Here is a 24097-nt window from a genome sequence, read left to right on the forward strand (position 1 = left end):
GAAAGAACAATGGTAATCAGCATGGATTGCCACAGAAAGGTGGCAGGAGATGTGGAAGAGATCTTTTTGCTGGTGCAGAAGACAAGGGAAATGGTTTATGAAAAGGAAGAATTTCACTCTCTGGAGGCTTTGACAAGGTTCGAGTCGTGGCTGCACAGAAACGTAAAAAGAACATAAAGGCTATGCTTGTGCACATTCAACAGCTAGCCTGGGGTAAAGCCAGCCACTAAATGTTACAGGTTAATAATCTCATTCACTCTGAGGTTTTCCTTCTATGCTCTACATCTGTTTCCACTCTACTTCTTTCCTTTTTAACTCTGGAAGACTTTTTACTACATTCACTAGAGCAATTCATTCTTCTCTTCTATCTCAGTTTATTTGGCAAGAAACCACCTTAATTCTGAGACTTTTCTTCTAACCCTGATTAAAACTCAAGACTGTTTCTCATAACGCCTCTTATTTACCTTTTGAGATGGCGCACAACTCTGAATTGTGCTTCTCTCTAAATAAATACCCATCACTTTGTCTCTCCTGAATTCTGTGATGAGACATCAAAAATCTGAACTTCATAAAGTCCTAAAACCAGGTGTGTAATCGCAACTAAAAGCGCTCGGGTTCAAGTTCCAATATGGGTTTTGGCTAGGCTGGAGTCCCAACTACGTGGATTCAAGTTCTAAACTGGTTTATAAGATTTCAGTCCTGAATTTAAAAAACTAAGCTGTAAATTAAACAATCAGGGCTATGGGAAATCCAAGACAGCTGCCTGACTCTTCCCGGCTCCCTGACAAACCCCATTTTTTATTTAGTGGGTTAAAGCTTTTCTTGGTTACAAAGCTAAAGCCCTCATCAAAAAAAGAAAAGGGGGAGGGGTGATAAAAATGTTTTTCACTTGGGGTATCCTTTTTCTTTATTGGACAAAACATACAAGCCTGTGATCAGTTAACCAAACTTCTTATTTTACAAACAAATCTATCTTAATTTGGCCATGTTTGGTAAAAGTAAGTGTAATTTTGGGGAAAATTGTATTTTTATAAATATTAAATTTTAGTTCTGCTACTTGAGGCTTAGTCACTCAGTCGTGTCCAAACTCTTTTCGACCCCATGGACAGAGGAGCCTGGAGGGCTACAGTCTATTGGATTTTCCAGGCAAGAATACTGGAGTGGGTTGCCATGCCCTCCACCAGATCTTCCCAACCCAGGGATCAAACCCAGGTCTCCTGAATTTACCATATGAGCCACCACGGAAGGGGACTCTGCCTCAGCAAACTCTGAAAATCATCAGGACAGGGAACATATCTACTGTTTAAAACTTACTTTTGAAATAGCCTTGGTTGTTATTTTATATTATTGTAAAACTTAACTGAGTTACTAAGAAGGTATTCTAAGCTTGTTTCTGAAGCTGATCACTGTAATTTATCTTTGAAAAAAAGACCAAATGCTTATAATCTATAATCAGAGGATATATGGTTTTAAAAAAATAAACATTTAATGAACTGAGTCCCACTAGATAAAAAAACCTCTTATCAGGTATTCTTAAGTACACCATGCCCCCTCCCCTCACCCCCCAAAAACCTGAAGGGAATCAACTTTTTTGGTGAGTGGGGAGGGGGGGAGGATTTGAGGTACTTTCCCCCCAATTACTAAAAGTGCCCAACAGAAGATGACTTCTTGAGCCTTAATGTCAGTCTTTCCCTCCCTCTGACCCTTAAAAATGCTGATCTTTTATTTCCAATTTGCAGTCAGACCAGTTCACTGGGGACTTTTTCTGTACTATTCCTTTGTGGCAAGTTCTTAGACATTAACACCTGGTTGGGGGACTACTGTAGAAGGGATAACATCTAAAGTTGTTAAGTACATATCTTAATTAAATTATATGGTGGATTTTTTAACATGTGAAGGAAATTCTTATATAGCTAACTATTGCCTCGGTGAAAGCTACTTTATTCATGGAAATGGCTGCTCCAACAAGGGCTATCTCACAGGCGAGAGCCAAGGCTCCAAGCCCATGCTAACCAGATGGCAACCCAGGAAAGCCGTACAGTACACCAGGCAGGGAACAACGCTGTCCCCCGAGGCAGATTCACAATGGAATCATCAGGTAAATTTTATTGATAGAGATAGATGGGACCATATGATTAACTGTTTAACAAGTGGTATAAAAAAGTTTACAGAGAACCCTGTTATTAAAAAAAAAAATAAAACAGGGACAGGATGAAAATACTACAGTTTTTCAAGGGTGATTAATAAAAGCTTTTAAAAAGTACATACACATAAAAGAAACAAAAATAAAAAAATAAAAAGTACACAAATATGGACTTCTCCTCCCCCAAGGAACAAGCCCTTTTGGCTATGCACTTCATAGCCCAGTCCGCCTCAAACATCAGGCACAAAATTTAAAAAAAAACTGCTGGTCCTCAGACCATCTATGAGTGATTTACTTCAACTGGCTTATCTGGTTTTCAATAACTGGGATATGGCCAAAAACACTGAAGGCAGCCAAAGAGAAAAAGAAAAGGCTCAGATGACTGCTATGGCTTTGTCTACTCAGGGACCACCAAAGCAGAGGCCAGACTTTCTGGGCCAAACTGGACATGGGAGACACAAGGCCATGGGCACTGGGCACCTAGACAAGATAAGTGTGCCCTGTGTGGACAGAAGGGACACTAGAACAAACAGTGTGATCCATGTGCCCTTGCAAACAGCCAGGGCATTGGCAGAGTCAAGGCCCCAGATGCCAACAAGTGACGGGGGCCTCTCGGAACCATAGATGGTTTCACGATCCAAAGACTGACAGGGCCCAAGGCTAGAAGTGGCCCTGCCCAGAGATGGCACGTATACAACTAACCCTGAGCCTCAGGTGGTCACTGGAATGGCAGGCCACTTGACAGAATTTCTCCTGAACACTGCTGCATCTTCTTGGTCTTAACCCAAAGGACTGAAAACCTTATCAACTATAAGAAATATGTAATGGGAATGTCAGGAAAGAGACAGGGGCCCACTTTCCTGGGACCCCTTTTCTGTAACATCAAAACCCGGCTGCTTCTACATTGCCTTCTTTTTATGCCTAATTACCCTATTTCTTTCATAAAAGGGACTTATTAACTAAATTAGGAACCATTCTATCTCTCGAGGGACAAAAAGTCACCCTCATCACCAAATGATAGTAACAGAAAAAAAGGAACAGATTAAATCTATAACTGAGATAAAAGATTCAACAGACCCTAAAATATAAAACACTGAGACTCTGGGCCTAATTAAAACAAACAGACTTGAGGCCTCAAGTGACCCCCTTCTGGATTTGGAAACCACTGGGGAAAAAAATGGTTCAGATCTTTAAAATTATGGTTATAGTCTCTTTTAATGACTTTTCTGATGCATACTGTTTTATTTTTTTTAGATTCCTAAACTTTTTTTTAGATTCCTCAATGCTTAACATCTAAGAGAACTAAAAAGATAATGCTAACCAGAGTGACACTGACTTGCAGTTCTCCAAATAGAAAAGTGACAACATATATTTGTGTAGGCTATAGATTAATATACTATAAACAGAAATATATTACATTTAAATTATTAATGACATCATTCAAGATGCTTCTTATTTTTTCTGCACTTGATAAAATATTCTCAGAGAAATGTATGTGTCACTATGATTATTTTTTCTTTTCCCTTATATTTGTCCTGATTTTTGCTTTATGTATCCATGTTTCTTTGTTCCTAGGTGTCTGGTGGTTTATGATGTCTATCTTCTTTGTGAATTATACCTTTTATCATTACAAATATTCACCTCTTTCATTTAAAAAGAAATTTTAAAAAAGGGACAATCAGCCAGGTGTTTATTCCTTCCCCTGACAGGCCTATGCCCATTCTCAGCTGAAAGTAGCTACTGACTGAAAGAACTTCACCCCTTATCCCCTTTTTAAGAATAAAAGGGTAAACACCTGGAGGGGGGAATGATAAGGACAGAATGAAGGGACAAGATAGGTGATTAAACAGTTAATCCCACTAGGAATTAGAAATAGAAAACAGAAAAATATGGGAGACCTCTGTGAGTTAATTATTATTCAAGAAAGCAGGTTTGCTTAACCGCAAAACCAAACAGGCTTGCTTAGCAACAAAAGCACAGGACATGCTCCCAAACAATAAACCAATGGTGGCATGAGACACATATCTTGCCCAGTGAGCTAAGTAAGTTAATGATCCCTAGGATATGTTCTCTACACACATGAAAAACAAATTTGTGGACCTAGCTTGATCACACAGGGACAAGAAAACTCCTGTGCCCAATCTGGAGGAGTTGATGACGAAAACATGACATCTATTCAAGAAAGACAAAGAAATCTTATCCCCCTCCTCACTTTTCCTTTGATTATGAAACTGTAGCCCACCAAGTTCTCAGAGCATGGCATTTCTCACCCAGCCGCTTGGAGGCCTCACAGGTGTGCCATTCTAATAGATCACTTCTTATCTACCACTGTGCTCTTGGTGAATTCCTCTCTTCACTGAGACATAAAGGACTATGGTACCAGCAATCTTCAGAGCCTCCATGAAATGACACCAATCGGTTTCATTTACACTGTGTAATGCCAGTTATGTGTACACAGCATTTTGCTTTTAACATCACACAAAATATAGTAATAATAAATACCAATATCAATATTACAACTGTTTTACAAAAGCTGGAGTTTTCAAAATAGAAGCCAAATAAAATTCATAATATGGGCCTTGAGAAAAAAAGATATACAACTTAATAATGTCAGATTATAAATGTTGCTACTGCTTAGAGAATGAGTTTTTGGGTCAACTGGTGAGCAACTGATAAGAAAAAGAACGTCCAAGTTAATCAGAACAGAGCCAAATTCCACAGCATGGGAAGTGGTCTGATTGTGATCAGATAGATTATATGCTGTTCTTAACAGTGGCAGTAGTTATCAATGAGCATTCACAAAGTAGCAGGTGCTGAGTTCAGCTCATTTCAGTTCAGTCACTCAGTCATGTCCAACTCTCTGCGACCCCATGGCCTGCAGCATGCCAGGTTTCCCTGTCCATCACTAACTCCCAGAGCTTGCTCAAACTCATGTCCACCGAGTTGGTGATGCCATCCAACCAACCTCCTCCTGTGTTGCCCGCTTCTCTTCCTGCCTTTAATCTTTCGCAACATCAGTCTTTTCCAATGAGTTAGTTCTTCGCATCAGGTGGCCGAAGTATTGGAGTTTTAGCTTCAGCATCAGTCCTTCCAATGAATATTCAGGGCTGATTTTCTTGAGCATTGACTGGCTTGATTTCCTTGCAGTCCAAGGGACTCTCAAGAGTCTTCTCCAACACCACAGTTCAAAACCACCAATTCTTTGGCATTCATCTTTCTTTATAGTCCAACTCTCACATCCATACATTGACGACTAGAAAAACCATAGCTTTGACTAGATGGACCTTTGTTGGCAAAGCAAAGCCTCTGCTTTGTAATATGCTATCTAGGTTCGTCACAGCTTTTCTTCCAAGGAGCAAGCATCTTTTAATTTCATGGCTGTAGTCACCATCTGCAGCGATTTTGGAGCCCCTCAAAATAAAGCCTATGACTGTTTCCATTGTTTCCCCATCTATTTGCCGTGAAGTGATGGGACCAGATGCCATGATCTTAGTTTTCTGAATGTTGAGTTTTAAGCCAGCTTTCTCACTCTCCTCTTTCACTTTCATCAAGAGGCTCTTTTGTTCTTCTTCACTTTCTGCCATAAGGGTGGTGTCATCTGCATATCTGAGGTTATTGATATTTCTCCTGGCAATCTGGATTCCAGCTTGTGCTTCTTCCAGCCCGGCATTTCACATCATGTACTCTGCATATAAGTTAAATAAACAGGGTGACAACATGCAGCTTTGATGTACTCCAATTTGGAACCAGTCAGTTGTTCCAAGAAGCTGTTGCTTCTTGACCTGCACACAGACTTCTCAGGAGGCAGGTCAGGGGGTCTAGCATTCCCATCTCTTTAAGAATTTTCCAGTTTGTTGTGATCCACATAGTCAAAGGCTTTGGCGTAGTCAATAAAGCAGATGTTTTTCTGGAATTCTCTTGCTTTTTCTATGATCCATCAGATGTGGGCACGTTGACCTGATTCTTCTGCCTTTTCTAAATCCAGCGTGTACATCTGGAAGTTCTTGGTTCATGTATTGCTTAAGCCTCACTTGGACAATTTTGAGCATTACCTTGCTAGTGTGTGATATGAGTGCAATTGTATGGTAGTGTGAACATTCTTTGGCATTGCCATTCCTTGGGACTGGAATGATACTGACCTTTTCCAGTCCTGTGGCCACTGCTGAATTTTCCAAATTTGCTGGCATACCGAGTACAGCACTTTAACAGCATCATCTTTTAGGATTTGAAATAGCTCAACCAGAATTCATAGCTCAGCTGGAATTCCATCACCTCCACTAGCTTTGTTTGTAATGTTGCTTCCTAGGGCCCACTTGACTTTGCATTCCAGGATATCTGGCTCTAGGGGGGTGATTGCACCACTGTGGTTATCTGAGTCATTAAGATCTTTTTTTGTATAGTTCTTCCGTGTATATTTGCCACCTCTTCTTAGTATCTTCTGCTTCTGTTAGATCCATACCATTTCAAGGTGCTCAGTTACAAGCTTCTAAAAAATTCTTTAATGTTTTAGAATCCTTGGGTTTACAGAAAGAAAACTGAGGCTCAGCAATGACCACATCAAAATGCCTATATATTAAAATGGCTGCCTGACAAACTAATTCCCAAACAGTTAAAACCTTTACCGAGAATAAGACAGCTCTCTTAAGAACTGTCCATCTAAATAATGCAACAGAAACTGCACCTGGAGTTTGAACTAGTAATCTGTGGTTCTCAACCTTTGTACATGCCAGTCTAGTGAAATGTATGATACTCTTCTAAAAATATTGATTGTTTAAAATTTTCATAACTGAAGGAAATGCTAGATTTCAGTTAGAGTTTAGTGAAAATAAAGATGTAATGCTTTTCCTATCCAATTTCACAGACTACTGAATGTTTAGAGTCCATGGACCCCACTTTACAAGCTCTGACAGGTTAGTGGAAGGAACCATCAATGTGGAATTCTTCAGAATGCATCAATTCTGAATTCTTCATTTTTCAGATTTGCATTTACAACAATTAAGAGCTCACATACACAAAAGGCTTGCATATACTAACTTGTCAGCAATTTTCACCCCTTTTCTACTGTCTTTAATTAATTTCTTGAGTTATTAAGTTTTATAATGATGAGATTAAGAGTTACATTCAGTAACATAACACCACAAAAAGAAATACATTTGATTTACCATTACTGTTATTATTATCATTATTATGAAGTTATGCTTATTGAGGGAAGAGAAGGAATTATCTTTTAAAAGCCAAAAATAAATACCATGTCTTAAAAGAAGCCAGTGATCAGATACATACTCTTGCATACCAGCAGATCCACAGTACACATCACCAGCTACTAGGTCTCAGTCACCACTGGTTTGCTTCTCCCAAGAGGATACAAGGCAAAAGGACGTGAGCACATTCCTTTCGATTAGTGGAATAATATTTAATAACAACTACTATATGTTGTTTCCTATTTCAATATGCGGACACAGTTTAAGGTTTTTCAACTCAAAGGGAAGTCCACGGACCAGCACCATCTGAGAACTTGTTAGAAATGCAGAAATCAGAGCCTGCATTTTAATATAATCCCCAGGTGATTTATATGCACGTTAATGTTTGGGAAGCACTGAGTTAAAGCATAAATAGATAAATTAAGAACCCCCTTGGAAAGGATCATAGAAAGTGTCAGTAACACATAAAAGAGAAACCTGGAAACACTGAAAAAACATACAGAAGTGTATCTAAAGTTGGCATTACTTACTTTTAAACACTAGCAGAAAAAAGGTTCTACAGTGCAACCCATCCTTTATAGCCCCACATATGTGCAATTTAACAGAAAGATAGCCAGATTCTGTAGCATACGCCAGGTGCACCTCCCAAGATTTATAATGTTAACCGAACCAATTTCATCACAAGGTCTTTGGTTCCCAAAGGATTCATGAAGGTGTCACTGTATTTTTGTGGTAACGGGGGTAGGAGAATGCCAAAGAATAGATAAGGCAGAGGAAAGACAAATTTTTATCTGATGATACATCTTCTAAGTGGTTCATTTTTCAAAGTACAACTTCCAAAAGCAGTGCTTTATTTCCTTTAAATGTAAATCAAAATTGTATTAAAACAAACACCAGAAGAACTGGAGGGTATCCAAATTTCAGAGCAAAGAAGTGAAATAATTTGTCCAAAGAAGTAGAACCCAGGTGTTCTAGCTCCCAGGCTCATATTCTTTCTGCTGCAACAGTTTTATAGCCAAATATGTGCAACTGCCTTTCTAGTCTAAGGGAATACAGATTTGCAAACTATGCTTTTTTTCCCCACATGTGCTTTTTCCCCCCCAATACAGTCAGCTCACTTTTTTCATTCAAACACATTATCTCAACAACACATTCTCCACACACTAAAACCAAAGAAATTCTATTTTTAAGAACTTTATCCTAAGAAAAAGAAAAGCGGTTGTAAATACTGTTCAACAAACTCAGCTGTGGGCTGCGGGTGTCAATATATTCAATAGAAACCTTACCTCTTACTTGATGCACAGGAATTAGCTTTCCAGCCAGCATATCATAGACATAAAGAACCTTGCTGTGAGTGCTCGTGGCTAAAACCTCTTCTCCATTAGCACTAAAACAAGCCTTAAAGATTGGAAACTTCTCCAAATAGATGCTCTGAATTTTAGGATTTGTTTTTCCATCAACCTATAAGGAATTATAAAATATTCCTTTTGATTATTTCCAAAGACATGTATGCTGATTATAAACACTTTTCACTACAAGTCTCCACATACCTGAAACAGGGATACAGCATTATCCAGTCCAGCGACCATCACAACCTGTGCACGAGGATGGAACTGCACAGATGAGATCCGAGCAGTAGTAGGACGTTCAGCATTAGCATGTTGGCAGTTCTTCATCTGTGGAAACATAAAGTTGAAATTTTATCAATTCAAATGGGTTAACATTATTTTCTTTAAAGCACGAAGAAAAGACATTATAGTTTACAATGCAAAAGAAACTGCACTGGAATGAAAACCAGAAGACCACAGCTCTGTGACCAACTAGTATTCTAGTAGAGTGTTTTACTATTCAAGAATCCATTTTTACAATCTTTCAAAGAAGGAGATTAAATCGTTAAGGCTTAGAACTCAAGTACACAATCATTTCCCTAAGATAAATCCATTTGAGTTAAGAGATTTTTACTTCCATGGAAATTTTACTTAAAACTCCTACTCTGGCATCCCTGTAGTCATGGTACAAAATAAGAGGCAATAAGTGGTCATTTCCAAGGTTCTATGGTTGGCATGTCCACTTGAGCAAACTCCAGGACAGTGACGGATAGGAAAACCCAATGTGCTGCAGTTCGTGGGGTCACAAAGTCAGACATGACTTAGCAACTGAACAATAATGGTTGGTATGGATTGGTAATGTTTTTCTCTCAGGATATATAGTTGTTAGTTTAAAGTAATGATGATCTCATGTGTCATTTGGACTATTTTCACGCTTTTGTTTTGTTTTTACAGGCTTTTCCCTCTGCATTAAAAATGAAATTATATAAAACATCATAGTATCATATGATGCTCTGTTTATGACTACATTTTCAATAGAGGTGAATTCACTCTATGAGGAGTGAATTTAGCTCACTCTATGAGGAGCTAAATGAATTACCTTCAGAGTAAGGATAGACAGAATCACTCTAATCATTTACCATGATAACATCCCCTTTTCTCATATAATTCACATGCTACCATTTTAAAATGGGGAAAATTATGTCAAAGAGAGAACAGTTCATTTGACAGATATCTGAAGTAAGTGCTGGGTAGGCACTTGGTTACAACAATGAACAAGTGGTAATGAACAGGCTGTACAGGAACAGGAGTAAATTAGAAGGTAACTAGAGGAAGCTACTTTTTAAAAAAAAGATTTAAAAAATATTTATTTGGCTGTATTAAGTCTTAGTTGCAGCATATAGGGAATCTTTATTGCAACATGCAATAGTTTTTGTTGCAGCAGTCTCTCTAGTTTCAATGGATGGGCGTGGTTGCTCTGTGGTTCATGGGATCTTAGTTCCCTGACAACGATCAAACCCAAGTCCTCCACATTGGAAGGCAGATTCTTAACCACTGGACCACTAGGGAAGTCTCGAGTAAGCCACTTAACAGGCAAAGTGGAAAGACATTTCTAGGGCATTATGTGAGCAGAAAGGTAAGAACGAGTTTGCCACTGGCTGTGCTTAAAAAACAGACAGAAGATTGAGCAAGAACAAAGGTTCAAAGGCAGGAAAGGACTCAGCATGTGCGAGAAACAAAAACAAGGCCTGCGCGGACTAAATAAGGAATAAGAGAAAAAGGGATGAGATGAAGTTGAAGACATAAGCATTAAGTCAGGTCCCAGAAGAGGGTAGTATAGACCATGATAAGAAAGCTTACAAAGAGCAATGAAAAGTGACAGGACACGACGCTTTATTTTTAAAAGACCCTTCAGGCTACTGTAGGAAGAATGGTTGAGGAAGAAGTGGAAGTGGAGAGTCTAGCAATGAAACTGTTGCCATGCAGCAGGAACCAGGCTGCTGTGAATAGAAAGGATGAGAAATGCAAAAGGAGGAATCAAGCAAGAATCACAGAAGATTCCTGGGAAGGTAATTTAATGTTATCATTTTTGCAAAAGGAAAAAAAAAAAACCTTACACAAATATTTATCAAGGCAAAAAGACAGGGAGCACATTTAATCCCAGAGATAACAGAAAGCCATAGGTCTGAAAGTAGAAGTATATTGGATTTGAGGTAATTAGCTGGTTTGGTCCAATTTTACTGATTCTCACCTTTAGGATTCCTTTAGGAAGAGATGTAGATGTGGATATGAAATTCCCAGTCCTTTGCAACAAATCATCTTCATCCTCTTCACTTTCATCTAAGTCAAACAAACCCGTAAGTTTATCTTTAGAATCAATGAGATAGCCATCACCTACCCCCAAACACCTGTATTTCAAACTTCAACTCCCCTCCCATTCTCCCAACCTCAATCATTTTATTTAAGCTACAACTGGTAAAAAGTAAAACAGCAAAATAAATTTGAAAGAGAGGAAATGACAAATACATCAATGTATATGTTTAAAAGCCTGACTCTGGAATGAAAGGCACACATTCACTACAGTTGACTAAAACAACATGAAATAAAGATAAATTGAGTCAACATTTAAAAAGAGAAACTCATAATTGTGGCAAAACTGGCAACAGGATGAACAGCAGATCTAGCTTAATAATTCACAAGAAAAAGAACTAGAACTTTTAGTTGACTGGAAGATCACTGGTAGCAAACCATGTGTCAGAACTTCAAAGAGAGGTAACAGGCCTGCTTTTCCTCTGGAGATGACTGATGATTCTAGTAAAGAAAGCTGAAAAGCTAAGCAGAGTGTTTAAGGTTAAGGGGGCAAAACCTAGCACCTGAAGCCCTCTAGGGTGCCTAAGGGATCTGGTAAACTACCAGGCTCTGAAATTGTTGCCACAAAAGGTAACACATAAAATTAAAGGTGAAATAAAAGAATCATAAGAAAATCTCCCAGGAACTGAAACCCAGCTTTAAAACCTCATACTGTCTCATTAGAATAAAATGTTTTAGGATTGCTAGTACCCCTTGCCCAGCCACTTAGCCAAAAACAACTCTAAAAATTCTCTAGAGAAATATATCATTGTCCTAGACCGCTAGTTAATCAACACTACTTTTCTTTAATTGGAGTATAACTGCTTTACCATATTGTGTTAGTTTCTGCCATACAACGTCAAGCAGCTATATATATTCCCCCTTTGGGAGTCTCCCTCCCATCCCACCCCCATACTATCTCTCCAGGTCATTACAGAGCGCCAAGCTGAGCTCCTTGTACTATACAGAAGGTTCCCACTAGCTATCTATTTTACACATGTGTTAGTCACTCAGCTGTGTCCGACTCTTTGTAACCCCATGGACTGTAGCCCACCAGGCTTCTCTGTCCATGGAATTTTCCAGACAAGAATACTGGAGTGAGTAGCTACTCCTTTCTCCAGGGGATCTTCCAGACCCAGAGATCGAACCTGTCTCTCCTCCATTGCAGGCAGATTCTTTACCACCTGAGCCACCAGGGAAGCCCCATTTCATACATAGTAATGTATACAAGTCAATGCTACTCTCTCAATTCATCCCATCTTCTCTTCCTCACATGTCCAAAAGTCTGTTCTCTACATCCGTGTCTTCTATTCCTGCCCTGCAAATAGGTGCAGTACCATTTTTCTATTTGATACTATTTTTCATGTACAATGCCCACCACTCAATGAAACAGAACCAGGTCAGTAATGACAAGGTGAATATAATCTGACTGAAAACCTAAGGAAAAACAAACAATCCTCACAGGAGATCTAGATAATGGAGTTATCAGACAAAAAATTTTAAATATTAAAAAAACAACAACAACAACAAAAAAAATTTTAAATATTGTGTTTAAAACTTATAGAAAGAGAGATCAGGTCTGTGGTTTCCAGAGACTGGTAAGAGGAACATAAGAGGAAATTGGATGAAGGCAGGCAAAAAGGTACAAGTTTTCAGTTATCAGATCAGTAAGTACTAGGGATATAATGTACAACATGATAAATATAACTCTGCTATATGTTATATATCAAAGTTGTTAAGATATAAATCCTAAGACATCTCATCACAAAGAAAAATATTTCTTTTCTATGTCTATAACTTTTTATCTATATGAGATGATGGATGTTCACATACACTAAACTTATTTTGGTGATCATTTCATGATGTATGTAAGTCAAATCATTACACTGTACACCTTAAACTTATGCAGTGTTGTATGTCAATTATCTCAATAAGACTGGAAGGAAAAGAAAAATAAAAAAATTAAAACTTCACTTTTAACATTTAAAAGACATATTTTACATATTTGAAAGACAAGACTCAGAAGTAAGCCAGAAAACTAGATGACTAAAAAAAAGAACCAGGCACTTCTCTGGCAGTTAAGACTTTGCCTTCCAATGCAGGGGGTAAGGGTTTGATCCTTGGTTAGGGGGCAAAGATCCCACATGCCTCTAGGCCAAAAAACCAAAACACAAAACAGAAGCAATACTGTAACAAACTCAATAAAGACTTAAAAAACAAAACAAAATCTCAGACTATCATAAAAAAAAAAAAAAAAACAACCAAATGGAAATTCTAGAACTGAAAAATACAGTAATGAAAATCTAACACCCCAGTGGATGGTTTTAACAGGTATCAAAATCACATGAAGGGAGAATTAGTGGTCTAGAAAAAGGATCAGAAAAAATTATCCAGACTAAAGCACAGAACGCAAAGAGAAAATACAGAATAGTCTACAGCCATACCACCCTGAATGCATCCAATCATCAGAAAAGAATACACAGAGAATGTTTGTTTTAAAAAAATTTTAACATAAATGTAATTGGTATCCCAGAAAGAAAGAAAGAATGTAACAAAAATAATCTGAAGAGATAACAGGCAAGAATTTCCAAAACTTAGAAAAGACATCTAGCCAGATTCAAGAGCACTTGTGAAGATCAAGAATACAAAGCAATCTCAAAAGACTGGGAGGAGGGGTAGATAAATTGACAAAACAGCACCAATAAAACAACCACAATATTAAGGAATTATTACTGATTACTGTAAGCATATCAGTTTAGCTCAGTCGCGTCCAGCTCTTTGCAAACCCATGGACTGCAGCACGCCAGGCTTCCCTGTCCATCACCAACTCCCAGAGCTTGCTCAAATTCATGTCCATCGAGTCAGTGATGCCATCCAACCATCTCATCCTCTGACGTCCCCTTCTCCTCCTGCCTTCAATCTTTCCCAGCATTAGGATCTTTTCCAATGAGTCAGTTCTTCGCATCAGGTGGCCAAAGTATTGGAGCTTCAGCATCAGTCTTTCCAATGAATATTCAGGACTGATTTCCTTTAGGATGGACTGGTTGGATCTCCTGCAACCAGAGTTGGACTGGTTGCAGTTCAAGGAACACTCAAAGAGTCTTCTCCAACACCACAGATCAAAACCATCAATTACTTCAGTGCTCAGCTTTCTTTATCGTCCAACTCTCACATCCATACATGATGACTGGAAAAACCATAGCTTTGACTAGACAGACCTTTGTCAGCAAAGTAATGTCTCTGCTTTTTAACAGGCCGCCTAGGTTCTTGCCTGGAGAATCCCAGGGACGGCGGAGCCTGGTGGGCTGCCATCCATGGGGTCGAACAGAGTCGGCCACGACTGAAGCGACTTAGCAGTAGCAGCAGGTTTGTCACAGCTATTCTTCCAAGGAGCAAGCATCTTTTATAAAAATTTTATGGCTGCAGTCACCATATGCAGTGATTTTGGAGCCCCAAAAAATAAAGCCTGTCACTGTTTCCATTGTTTCCCCATCTATTTGCCATGAAGTGATGGGACCAGATGCCATGATCTTAGTTTTCTGAATGTTGAGTTTTAAGACAGCTTTTTCACTCTCCTCTTTCACTTTCATCAAGAGGCTCTTTAGTTCTTTGCTTTCTGCCATAAGGGTGGTATCCTCTGCACATCTGAGGTTATTGATATTTTTCCTAGCAATCTTGATTCCAGCTTGTGCTTCATCCAGTCCATGAAGTACTCTGCATATAAGTTAAATAAGCAAGATGACAATATATAGCCTTGATGTACTCCTTTCCCAATTTGGAACCAGTCTGTTATTCCATATCTGGTTCTAACTGCAGTTTTTTGATCCGCATACAGATTTCACAGGAGGCAGGTAAGGTGGTCTGATATTTCCATCTGTTTAAGAATTTTCCACAGTTTACTGTGACCCACACAGTCAAAGACTTTAGTGCAGTCGACGAAGCAGATGTTTTTCTGGAATTCTCTTGCTTTTTCTATGATCCAACGGATCCTAACAGCATTACAATTATGTTTAAGGGGGAGGAGGGCGGTATTTCTCTTTTAATCTAGAAACTTCCCTGGCAGTCCAGGAATTAAGATTCCACACATTCACTGCAGGGTGCACAGGTCTAATCCCCAGTCAAGGAATTTACATAACAGTGAGCTAACCCACTCCAGTGTTCTTGCCTGGACAATCCCAAGGATGGAGGAGCCTGGTAGGCTGCCTCTATGGGGTCACACAGAGTTGGACACGACTGAAGCGACTTAGCAGCAGCAGCGCCAAAAAAGTAATTCAGAAAAAAACAAACAATAACCTTAAAAAAACAATAATCTAGTATTTATAGATAAAATAACAAATGGTGGGACTTCTCTGGTGGTCTAGTAGTTAAGAATCTGCCTTAAGGGGACAGAGTTAAGTGGTTAAGAATCTCAAGGGACATGAGTTCTATCCTTGGTCTGGGAAGACCCCACATGCCAGGGAGCAACTAAAGCCATGTGATGAACTACTGAGCCCACACCGCAACTACTGAAGCCCACACACTCTAGGGTCTGCACACCGCAATGAAGACTAGCCCCACTCACTGCAACTAGAGAAAAGCCCACATGCAGCAATGAAGACCTAGCACAGACAAAAATTAACTAATTAATTTTTTAAAATAACTGTGAGATTAAAACTGTAAAGCCAGGTTATTATAGTTACCACTCCGCCAATAAGTGTACTTTGGACAAATCTCTTCTGTCCTTTTGAACCTTACTCCTGTCATCTGCACAATAAAGGTATTACATTTCAATATCCCAAATAGTAACAGACTGGCTAACTGTTGACCTAATTCATTTCCCTTTTCTCCTTGGCACAAAGACAAACTCTATTTCCTGGTATTCCATGCAGTTAAGTGTGGCCTCGTGACTGAGTTCTGGCAAAAAAAAATGTGGGTGAAAGTATCATGTACCACTTCCAGGACAGGTTTTATTAACCTCCCTTGGTGACCTTCCCTCACTTCTCCTATAAGTCAATTGGTAGTCGTCAATAGCTTTGGCAACTTTGGAAGACCCAGAATGAAGATGGCAGAATCTCTAAGACTTTGGGCCCCTGAAGTAGAACATGACTTCACCACCCTAATTGTACACACAGAGAAAAAAATTCTACCTGATTAAGCCAGTGGGATCTGGGAGAGTTTCTGCTTCAGTGCTAGCGTAAAACCTTATCTATAATTACATGGATCTAAAATAGAGCATTCTATGAATGCAGTATTCTAAAATGGATAATAAAATTATATTTCATCCAGGAAGATAAACTGGTGACCAAAGTTTGTAATTATGTCATGTAAAAAAAAGTGATGACAAGATGATTAACATACCAAAAAAAAAAAAACCCTTGGAAAAATATTTCTCAAATAACAGAACAGTTTCATATGAAAGACAGGTAAGATCGTATCTCTTCAAAACATAGGACTAGAGAGTAGGAAGATTAAATTTCAAAATAGTAAAAAATTACAACAATTAGTTCTTAAAGAGGAAAAGAGTAAGAAACAGCCAAATAAAGAGCACAACATTATTTGAAATATTTAAGCAGAGGCTAAGTTATCATCTAGCAGCTGTTGTGGAAATGCTTCTTGCAGTGGATAAAGCCAGGTTACATCACTAAGAGTCCCTCAACCTCTAAACCTATCTAGTTGGAAACCAGAAGGTAAGTTTCTACTTATTAACTGATTGAGTTTTCTATAAGAACTGTATAAAACTGGTTCCTTGTAAGGGCTCCCTATACTTGAATACCAGGACTGACATGGGTTGGGAGAAGGGAGGGAGAGGTGATGACAATAATCAAATAGAAATTCATCAGCTATCAAACATGCTAAAAAAGGAGCTTCTGTATTACAATGAAAGCATATACTGCAGAATCCCTCAAGGATTTCAAAGGTCAATCCCAAGTCTAAAATTTTTAACTCCAAAAACTCATATCTGGTCTTGGCCAAACCATAACATCTAAATTCAAAAGATCTTAACAGTAGAAAACAGGTTTGGTACAAGTTAAACTTAAAATCTGGAGTTGAAAAATAGGTTTTTAGAAAGTGTGTAATCATCTAGGCCTGACCTGACAGGTGCTCCTTAGCAAAACATTCCATCTCCTAGTGGACAGCTAGATCAGTTGCTCATGTCTTTGGAAGGGGCTCTGAATCAAGAAATAACACTACTACTTATTTTTTTTACTTAATCCTATGCCATAATGTAACATAGTTCTGTTGAGGAAAAACATAATAAAATTCATCCATTATCGCCTTTTACAAGTAAAGAATATGCTATTGAGTCTTAGATTATTGTAAAAGAGTTTCCCTCAGAGAAATGGTAGACTTCAAAACCAGGTATTGAAAAAAAAAAAAAGACATTTCAAACATTAATGAGTCTCATGAGAAACCTCAAATAAAAACAGAACAAGAATAGGAATCTATTTACCAATTTAAACAGAGGTGTCAACACTCACCATCTGAAGGTGTTTTCCACTTATTGGCCTCTGCCCAGGCAGGTACTCCCCCCATAGCATGCTGAAATCTAAGCAAAAACATAAAATTTTGCAGGGACCACTGTATTTATACTTTGGTACATTCAAAGAATATAGGTCAGAACACAGATAGAATCTCTTCCAAAGAAGTTCTTATCTTGAAGGACAGAAGGGCTAGTCACACAGGATATTCCCAACCTACCTAAATTGATAACCATCTAAACTAGTCCTGGATACAGGACACCTGGATACATATTTGTTGTTACTAATTAAATTTGCGGTTGCCTTATTTGGACATATAAACATGCCAGATTTGGTGATTAAGTAAAGAAATAGAAGTCTCTTTGTGGTTATAAATCAATGCTATCGTTCACAGAGTACACAATAGAATACTAGAACATGTCTAAAAGAAAATGATCAGATTGGTAAAATAAACAAAACTTCATTGTATATTCTTTGACTAAAATGGGAGCACTTTGCCCTGGGAAAATAAGCTCCAGGAGAAGCATGCTAATTATATTCTGGTATGTAGAAGGCTGCAAAAATCATTTTAATTGTTTAAAACAGAATCAGAGACAAGTCCACCAAACTAAGCCCACTGGACAAAATGTATGAAACTATTTTCAAAAGCTGGACAAAAGGCAACATAGGACTGTGATCCCCAAGAGAAGAGAAATAACAAGGGGAGCCATACCATTACTGGGATTTTCCCCTCAAGGCATTTTTATAAGACCCTGACACAGAGACAAGGGGAAAAAGATCAGACTCGAAAGAAGCTGAGACAACAGGAATTGGAGGGGCAATCAACTATAGAAGAGGAAGAGAAAGAGCTCCAGAAATTTGCACAGGGGATCCACAGACACTTCTGAATACTAAGCTACACACTCATAGAATAAAATTTCATGAGGTCAAGCAAGGAACTACTAGAGGGATCTAAGTTGCACAGAACCAAAGTTCAGACATTTGAGTTCAACTGGTCAGAGGAAGGGTCCTTATGGAACACTCAGGGCATTCAGCAGAGATCCCAGGAAGGTCACATCTTAATAGGGCTAAACCAGCCTAGAATAAATGCTACCCTAATAGAAGAAATCTCTAAAAACAAGTCTTGAAAGGATCAAAGTGATTTCCATGTCATTTAATTGCTTGCCAAGACAAAGTTAAACACACATTAAAAACAAAAAACAAAATCCAGGCACTGAACAACATTCACACTGCCCAGAATACAATCAAAATTATTAGATTTACAAAGAAGCAGAAAAATATGACCCATAACCAGAAAAAAAAGCAGTCAACAGAAACAGAAATGAAAGACCTGACAGAATTAACACTCAAGGACTTAAAAGTAACTAATACACATAAAAAGAAATGAAACTGTGCCATTTGCAGAAATGTGGATGAGTCTAGAGACTGTCACAAAGTGAAGTGTGTCAGAAAGAGAAACACAAATACCAGGTCATATTGCTTATATGTGGAATCTAGAAAAATGATACAGATGAACTTATCAGCAAAGCACACAGAGACACAGATATAAAGAACAAGAGTATGGTATGGATGGGGGCAGGGGGGGAGGATGAACTTGGGGATTGGGATTGACATATATACACTATGTACAAAATAGATAACTAATGAGAACCTAATGCATAGCAAAGGACAGTCTACTCAATGCTCTGTGGTACCTAAATGGGAAGGAAATCCAAAAGAGAGGGGATAGATGTATATATATAGCTGATTCACTTTGCTATACAGCAGAAACACAACATTGTAGAGCAACTATACTCCAATAAAAATTAATAAAAAATAAAATAAGACAGCTAATACAAATATATTCAAGCATTTAAAGGATGTATGAACACAATAAAAGGAAAAATAGCAACTAATCATAACAAAAGGTCTAGTTGAACAGATCTTCTCAAGCTGGAAAATATCTGACATAACAAATTCACTAAATGGGGTTAACAGATTGAAAAAGCTACATACTGTATTATTGTATTTATATGACATTCTGGAAAAAGCAAATCTATAAAGACAAAAAATGGATCAATGCTTGTCAGGGGCCAATGGAGTTAGAAGATGAAGAGAGAATGTTGACTATCACGGGGTATAAAAGAACTTTCTGAGTGAAAGCAATGTTCTCTTTCTTGATTCCATGTATTAATTGTCATGGGCTTACATAACTGTGCCTGCTAAACAAAATTTACAGAATGATACTTTAAAAGGGTGAATTTCAATATATGTAAATTATACTTCAATAAATCTGTCAAAATAGAGTGATAATGTAATAAATCTCTAGGAATATAAAAAAATGTTCAGTACAAAAAAATAAAAATACCTTAAAATACTTTTAAAGGTACACAAGTTTGAATTAATAAAATGTTTCAGTATAAAATCATTATTTTAAAATATGTATTTCCCAGTTCTGTTCAACTGAAAGAGCCAGAAGTTGTGGGAAGGAGATGACTTACCACATACCAACCAGCAAGTGAACGGCACCACTGAGCACACTGGACAGTGGTACTCCAAGGTTTTTGTACTTGTGTTCTCTCTACGCTCCCTCATAATAGAGTGTAATCATTTTCCAAGGACAATTCTTTTATGATTCAAAGTGGAAATCTGACTACCCAAGAAGCTGTTACAGCCAAAGGTTGAACAAGTCAAAATAAAATACACTTACTCTTCTTTAAGTCTCTTTTGAAGCTCATCTTTTGAAAGTTGATTTTCATTGGCATTTTTCATCATATCTTTCCGAAAACGATTGTTCATCATGTCAACCCTACAAAAAAAAGTAGAACAGTATGCTTTAGATAACTTAAAGAATTAACATTAACAGTTGTTGCCGTTAGTATTTGGAGCAAACACAGACCAAGATTTATAAGATGTGGAACATCTCAAATAAACATTCTTCATTCTTCCTAAAAGGAAATCTCTAATATTTCATGTCACCTAATTCACCCTCTGGTGAGCTATTTCAAATTCATGACTTCTCTAGACACAGCTTACAGCTATTCACCAAAATTAATTCCAGGTAAATCAGAGTTAAATACAAAAAACCCAAACCTTAAAATACTATGAAGGAAAAATATAGGTAAATATTTTTCTCTCTGATGCAGAACTTTTTACTATTAAAATCAGCAAAAAGAAAAAAAAAGATTTCACTACATATATACTTGAATATTCTGTGCCAAACAATATTAAAACAAACTTAAAAGCAAACAAAAAGCAAAAAGATGAGCTTCTCTGGTGGCTCACTGGTAAGCAATCTACCTGCAGGAGACTCAGGTTGGATCCCTGATCTGGGAAGATCCCACATGCTGTGGGGCACCACAACTATTGAGCCTGAGCTCCAGAGCCTGGGAACTGCAACTACTGAGACCATGAGCCACAGCTACAGAAGCCCACACGCCCTAGAGAAGCCACCACAATGAGAAGTTTGCACACTGCACTAGAGAATAGTCCTCACTCTCCACAACTAGAGAAAAGCCCAAGCAACACCAAAGACACGGCACAGTCAAAAATAAATAAATAAAATTATATAGTTTTTAAAGCTAGAAGATAATGTGTGATAAATTTGACATTAAAAGGTATGAAATTCTCAATTATGTAAGGAACTAGTATACTAAAATCATTAATAAACAGTCTCATCCTGCCATATGCAACAAGATGGATGAACACTATGTGAAACAAAACAGACATGGAAGAAAAATACTGCATGATCTCACTTATGTGTGGACTGTGAAGAGTAGAACAGACAGAAGCAAAGAGTGGAATGATGATTACCAGGGGTGAGAAGGTAGACGAAACAGGGAGATGTTGGTCAAAGAGTACAAAGCTGCAGTTATGTAGGATAGAGAGCTAATGCAAAGCATAACTACAGTTAGTATCACACACTGGAATTTGCAAAGTGAGTAGACTTCAAGTGCTCTCACTACAGATAAAAATGGTAACTCTTTGAAGAGGTGGAAATGCAATTAATTCACATGAGTGCAGTAATAACTTCACTATGTATAGTCAATTATGTTGTCCACTTTAAACACATACAACTTTTACTTGAAAAGTACACAAAATCAAAGTGTTTAGTAGACAAACAAGCAAAGACATACGAGAGACTACTTTGAAGAAATACCAATGACTAACAAAAACTGAATTTCTCAACAAAAATTAAGTAGGTATTTCCCACCCATTAAACTGACAAGGTCTGAAAACAGAGAAATTACAGCTTTTAAAAAGGAGTAAAACAGATACTTTTCAATTGAAAAGTAAACTGGTAGAACTTCAGAGTCAGCCTGGTAGTAATTGTCAACAACCTTACAAATGTCTACTCTTTGATGATTCTACCTCTGAAAGACTGGAGCCACATCCTCTGCTTCCTTTTCAAACCTACCCTCTGCATCCTCATCCTCACCCCCAACTCCATCATCACTGCACTCCTTCAAGGGGGCAGCAATGGAATATCTGGCATCCAGTTCTAATAAAACGTGGTGGCAGGGATCAATAAAGAAGCTCCTTTGCCCCAGTGATGTTGCATATTTATCTGTCTGTGGCTTCAACTTCTGGCCTTAGATTTCATAAATTCATTTTCTAATTCAAAAGAAAAAAGAATCTTCCTTAAATAATTTTAAAAGAAAAAGGTTTATGCATACACATGCCCATCTCAACATCAATTTATTTAAAAAAATAACTTACCCAACAACAGCTATGTAATTATGGTTAAATCATATAATAGATTATAATATATCCATTTTAAAGTGTTTATAAAGTTTTTTTTTTTAATTAGGGAGAAATGCTTATAATACAGTACATTCTCCCTATGCGTGCGTGCTTGCTATGTTGTTTCAGTCGTGTCCAACTCTTTGCAACCCTATGGAGGTGGCACCCGCCAGGCTCTTCTGTCCATGGCATTCTCTAAGCAAGAATACTGGAGTGGGTTGCCATGCCCTTCTCCAGGAGATCTTTCCAACCCAGGGATCAAACCCATGTCTCTTAGATCTCTTGCATTGGCAGGCGAGTTCTTTACCACTAGCACCACCAGGGAAGCCCATGTAAATTATGGTTAAATCATATAATGGATAATGTATCCATTTTAAAGTGTTTATAAAGGTTTTTTTAAACTGGGGAGACATGCTTGCAATACAATACATTCTCATCAATTAAAGTACATATTGTGCATGGTGGCTAACTTTTTTTAGTCTTTTCTCCATTTCAGGCATGTGTTAAGAGCTCTACACACACTATTTGATCTCAAGAGTCTTCTGATATAGTTACTATCTCCATTTTACAAAGCAGAAAAGATATGTTCCAAACTGGCCTGTAGTCAGTTAGGAACTGGCCAAATTGGGAAGCAAACTCAGGTCTGACCCCCAACACTGTGCTCTCTTAGCTTTTCTATAGAGCACAGAAGAGAGGAGAGATGCATGCCAACATGTTAACAGTGGTTCTCCCTCAGTGATGGGATTATGAATGATCTTCGCCATATGCTTTCCAGTACTTTTAAAATCTTCACATAATCACATATTCAGAAAGAGAACTTTCTTAAAACCTGAAAAACAACTTCTGAAGCATCCAGAGGGATTCCAGGAAAAAATTAGGCAACCTACATCTCCTCATCTTCATCTTCTTCATCCAGCCAAACTGGTTTCTTTTGAGGTGGAAAATTATCTTTTGCTTCCTTCTCCACTTCTGAGTCATCTGAGTCTTCCTGTACTTGAACCTAGAGAAGACAAAATACCCACAAGCACTGAATCTTTCATATCTCAAGGTGGCAGCCTTTGTAGTTACATTGTTTGTAGAATGCTTTGTTTCTATGGCCCTCTGATCAAATTATGGGAGAGAATGCTACCACAGCTAATACTGGAGGCAGAACAGAAAACCAAATTAGAGAAATGCACCACCCACTGGACAGGTAAGGTAAGATAGAACAGTCTAGGAGAAAAAGTCAACTTGCTGAGAAAACCAAAAAAGACAAGAGTAAAAGGTAAGCTAGATAAAAGAGTAGGGAAAATCACAGAACTACACAGATCACAGGATCAGAGGCAGACTGGCACCAAAGATAAAATAACATGATTGAACATCATGACTAAACCATATTTCATATTCTTAGACACAGTTCTCTATTTTTCTTAACTGTTCTTGATCCCCTACCTACTTAAAAAACTTTATACTACACAATCAAATCTAAATCTAGACCACAGAATTTCCCCTGAAGTGAGCTTGAACTTTCCCAAAACCACATGATAGGAATATTCAAATGATTTATACCTGCTCTATTACTAGCCTATGATCCTTCAAAGCCCAACAAATCCCACTTCACAGTTTCTTTTCCTGACTGGGAAACTATCACATACTTCAGCATTTTCCCAGTAGTATTTCTCTATCTCCCAGCTAGATTCTGCAACCTCTCCTGTAAGCACCCAAAGGAGGGTCTGACAATCAACTAATACTTGCTAGGTCTGTGTTCCTTTATGAAACTGAATAATTCAGGAAGACTTTGCTTCACTACCCCATGTATTATTTTATAGGCTCCCTCTACACAAATTTAATCTTCCTTTCTTGAATGTCTTTTCTTTTCTTCAGCATTTCACTGACATAGTTGAGTTTTATCTTCTG

The 24097-nt window shown here is 38.0% G+C and overlaps 1 protein-coding gene across 1 annotated transcript in view; it reads right to left on the minus strand.

The window, feature by feature from the left end:
- UTP18 (UTP18 small subunit processome component) overlaps positions 1–24097 on the minus strand; it is a 64411-nt gene that overhangs the window by 38076 nt on the left and 2238 nt on the right. Inside the window, exons 2-7 of the mRNA XM_061143705.1 lie at positions 23089–23201; positions 20169–20267; positions 17480–17547; positions 10924–11012; positions 8895–9020; positions 8631–8805 (exon numbers count right to left, since the gene is read on the minus strand). Of these exons, the coding sequence (XP_060999688.1) occupies positions 8631–8805; positions 8895–9020; positions 10924–11012; positions 17480–17547; positions 20169–20267; positions 23089–23201 (670 nt within the window). The remainder of the gene's footprint in view (positions 1–8630; positions 8806–8894; positions 9021–10923; positions 11013–17479; positions 17548–20168; positions 20268–23088; positions 23202–24097) is intronic.

The sequence above is a fragment of the Dama dama genome, chromosome 5 (genome assembly GCF_033118175.1).
Source record: "Dama dama isolate Ldn47 chromosome 5, ASM3311817v1, whole genome shotgun sequence".
Lineage (NCBI taxonomy): Eukaryota > Metazoa > Chordata > Mammalia > Artiodactyla > Cervidae > Dama > Dama dama.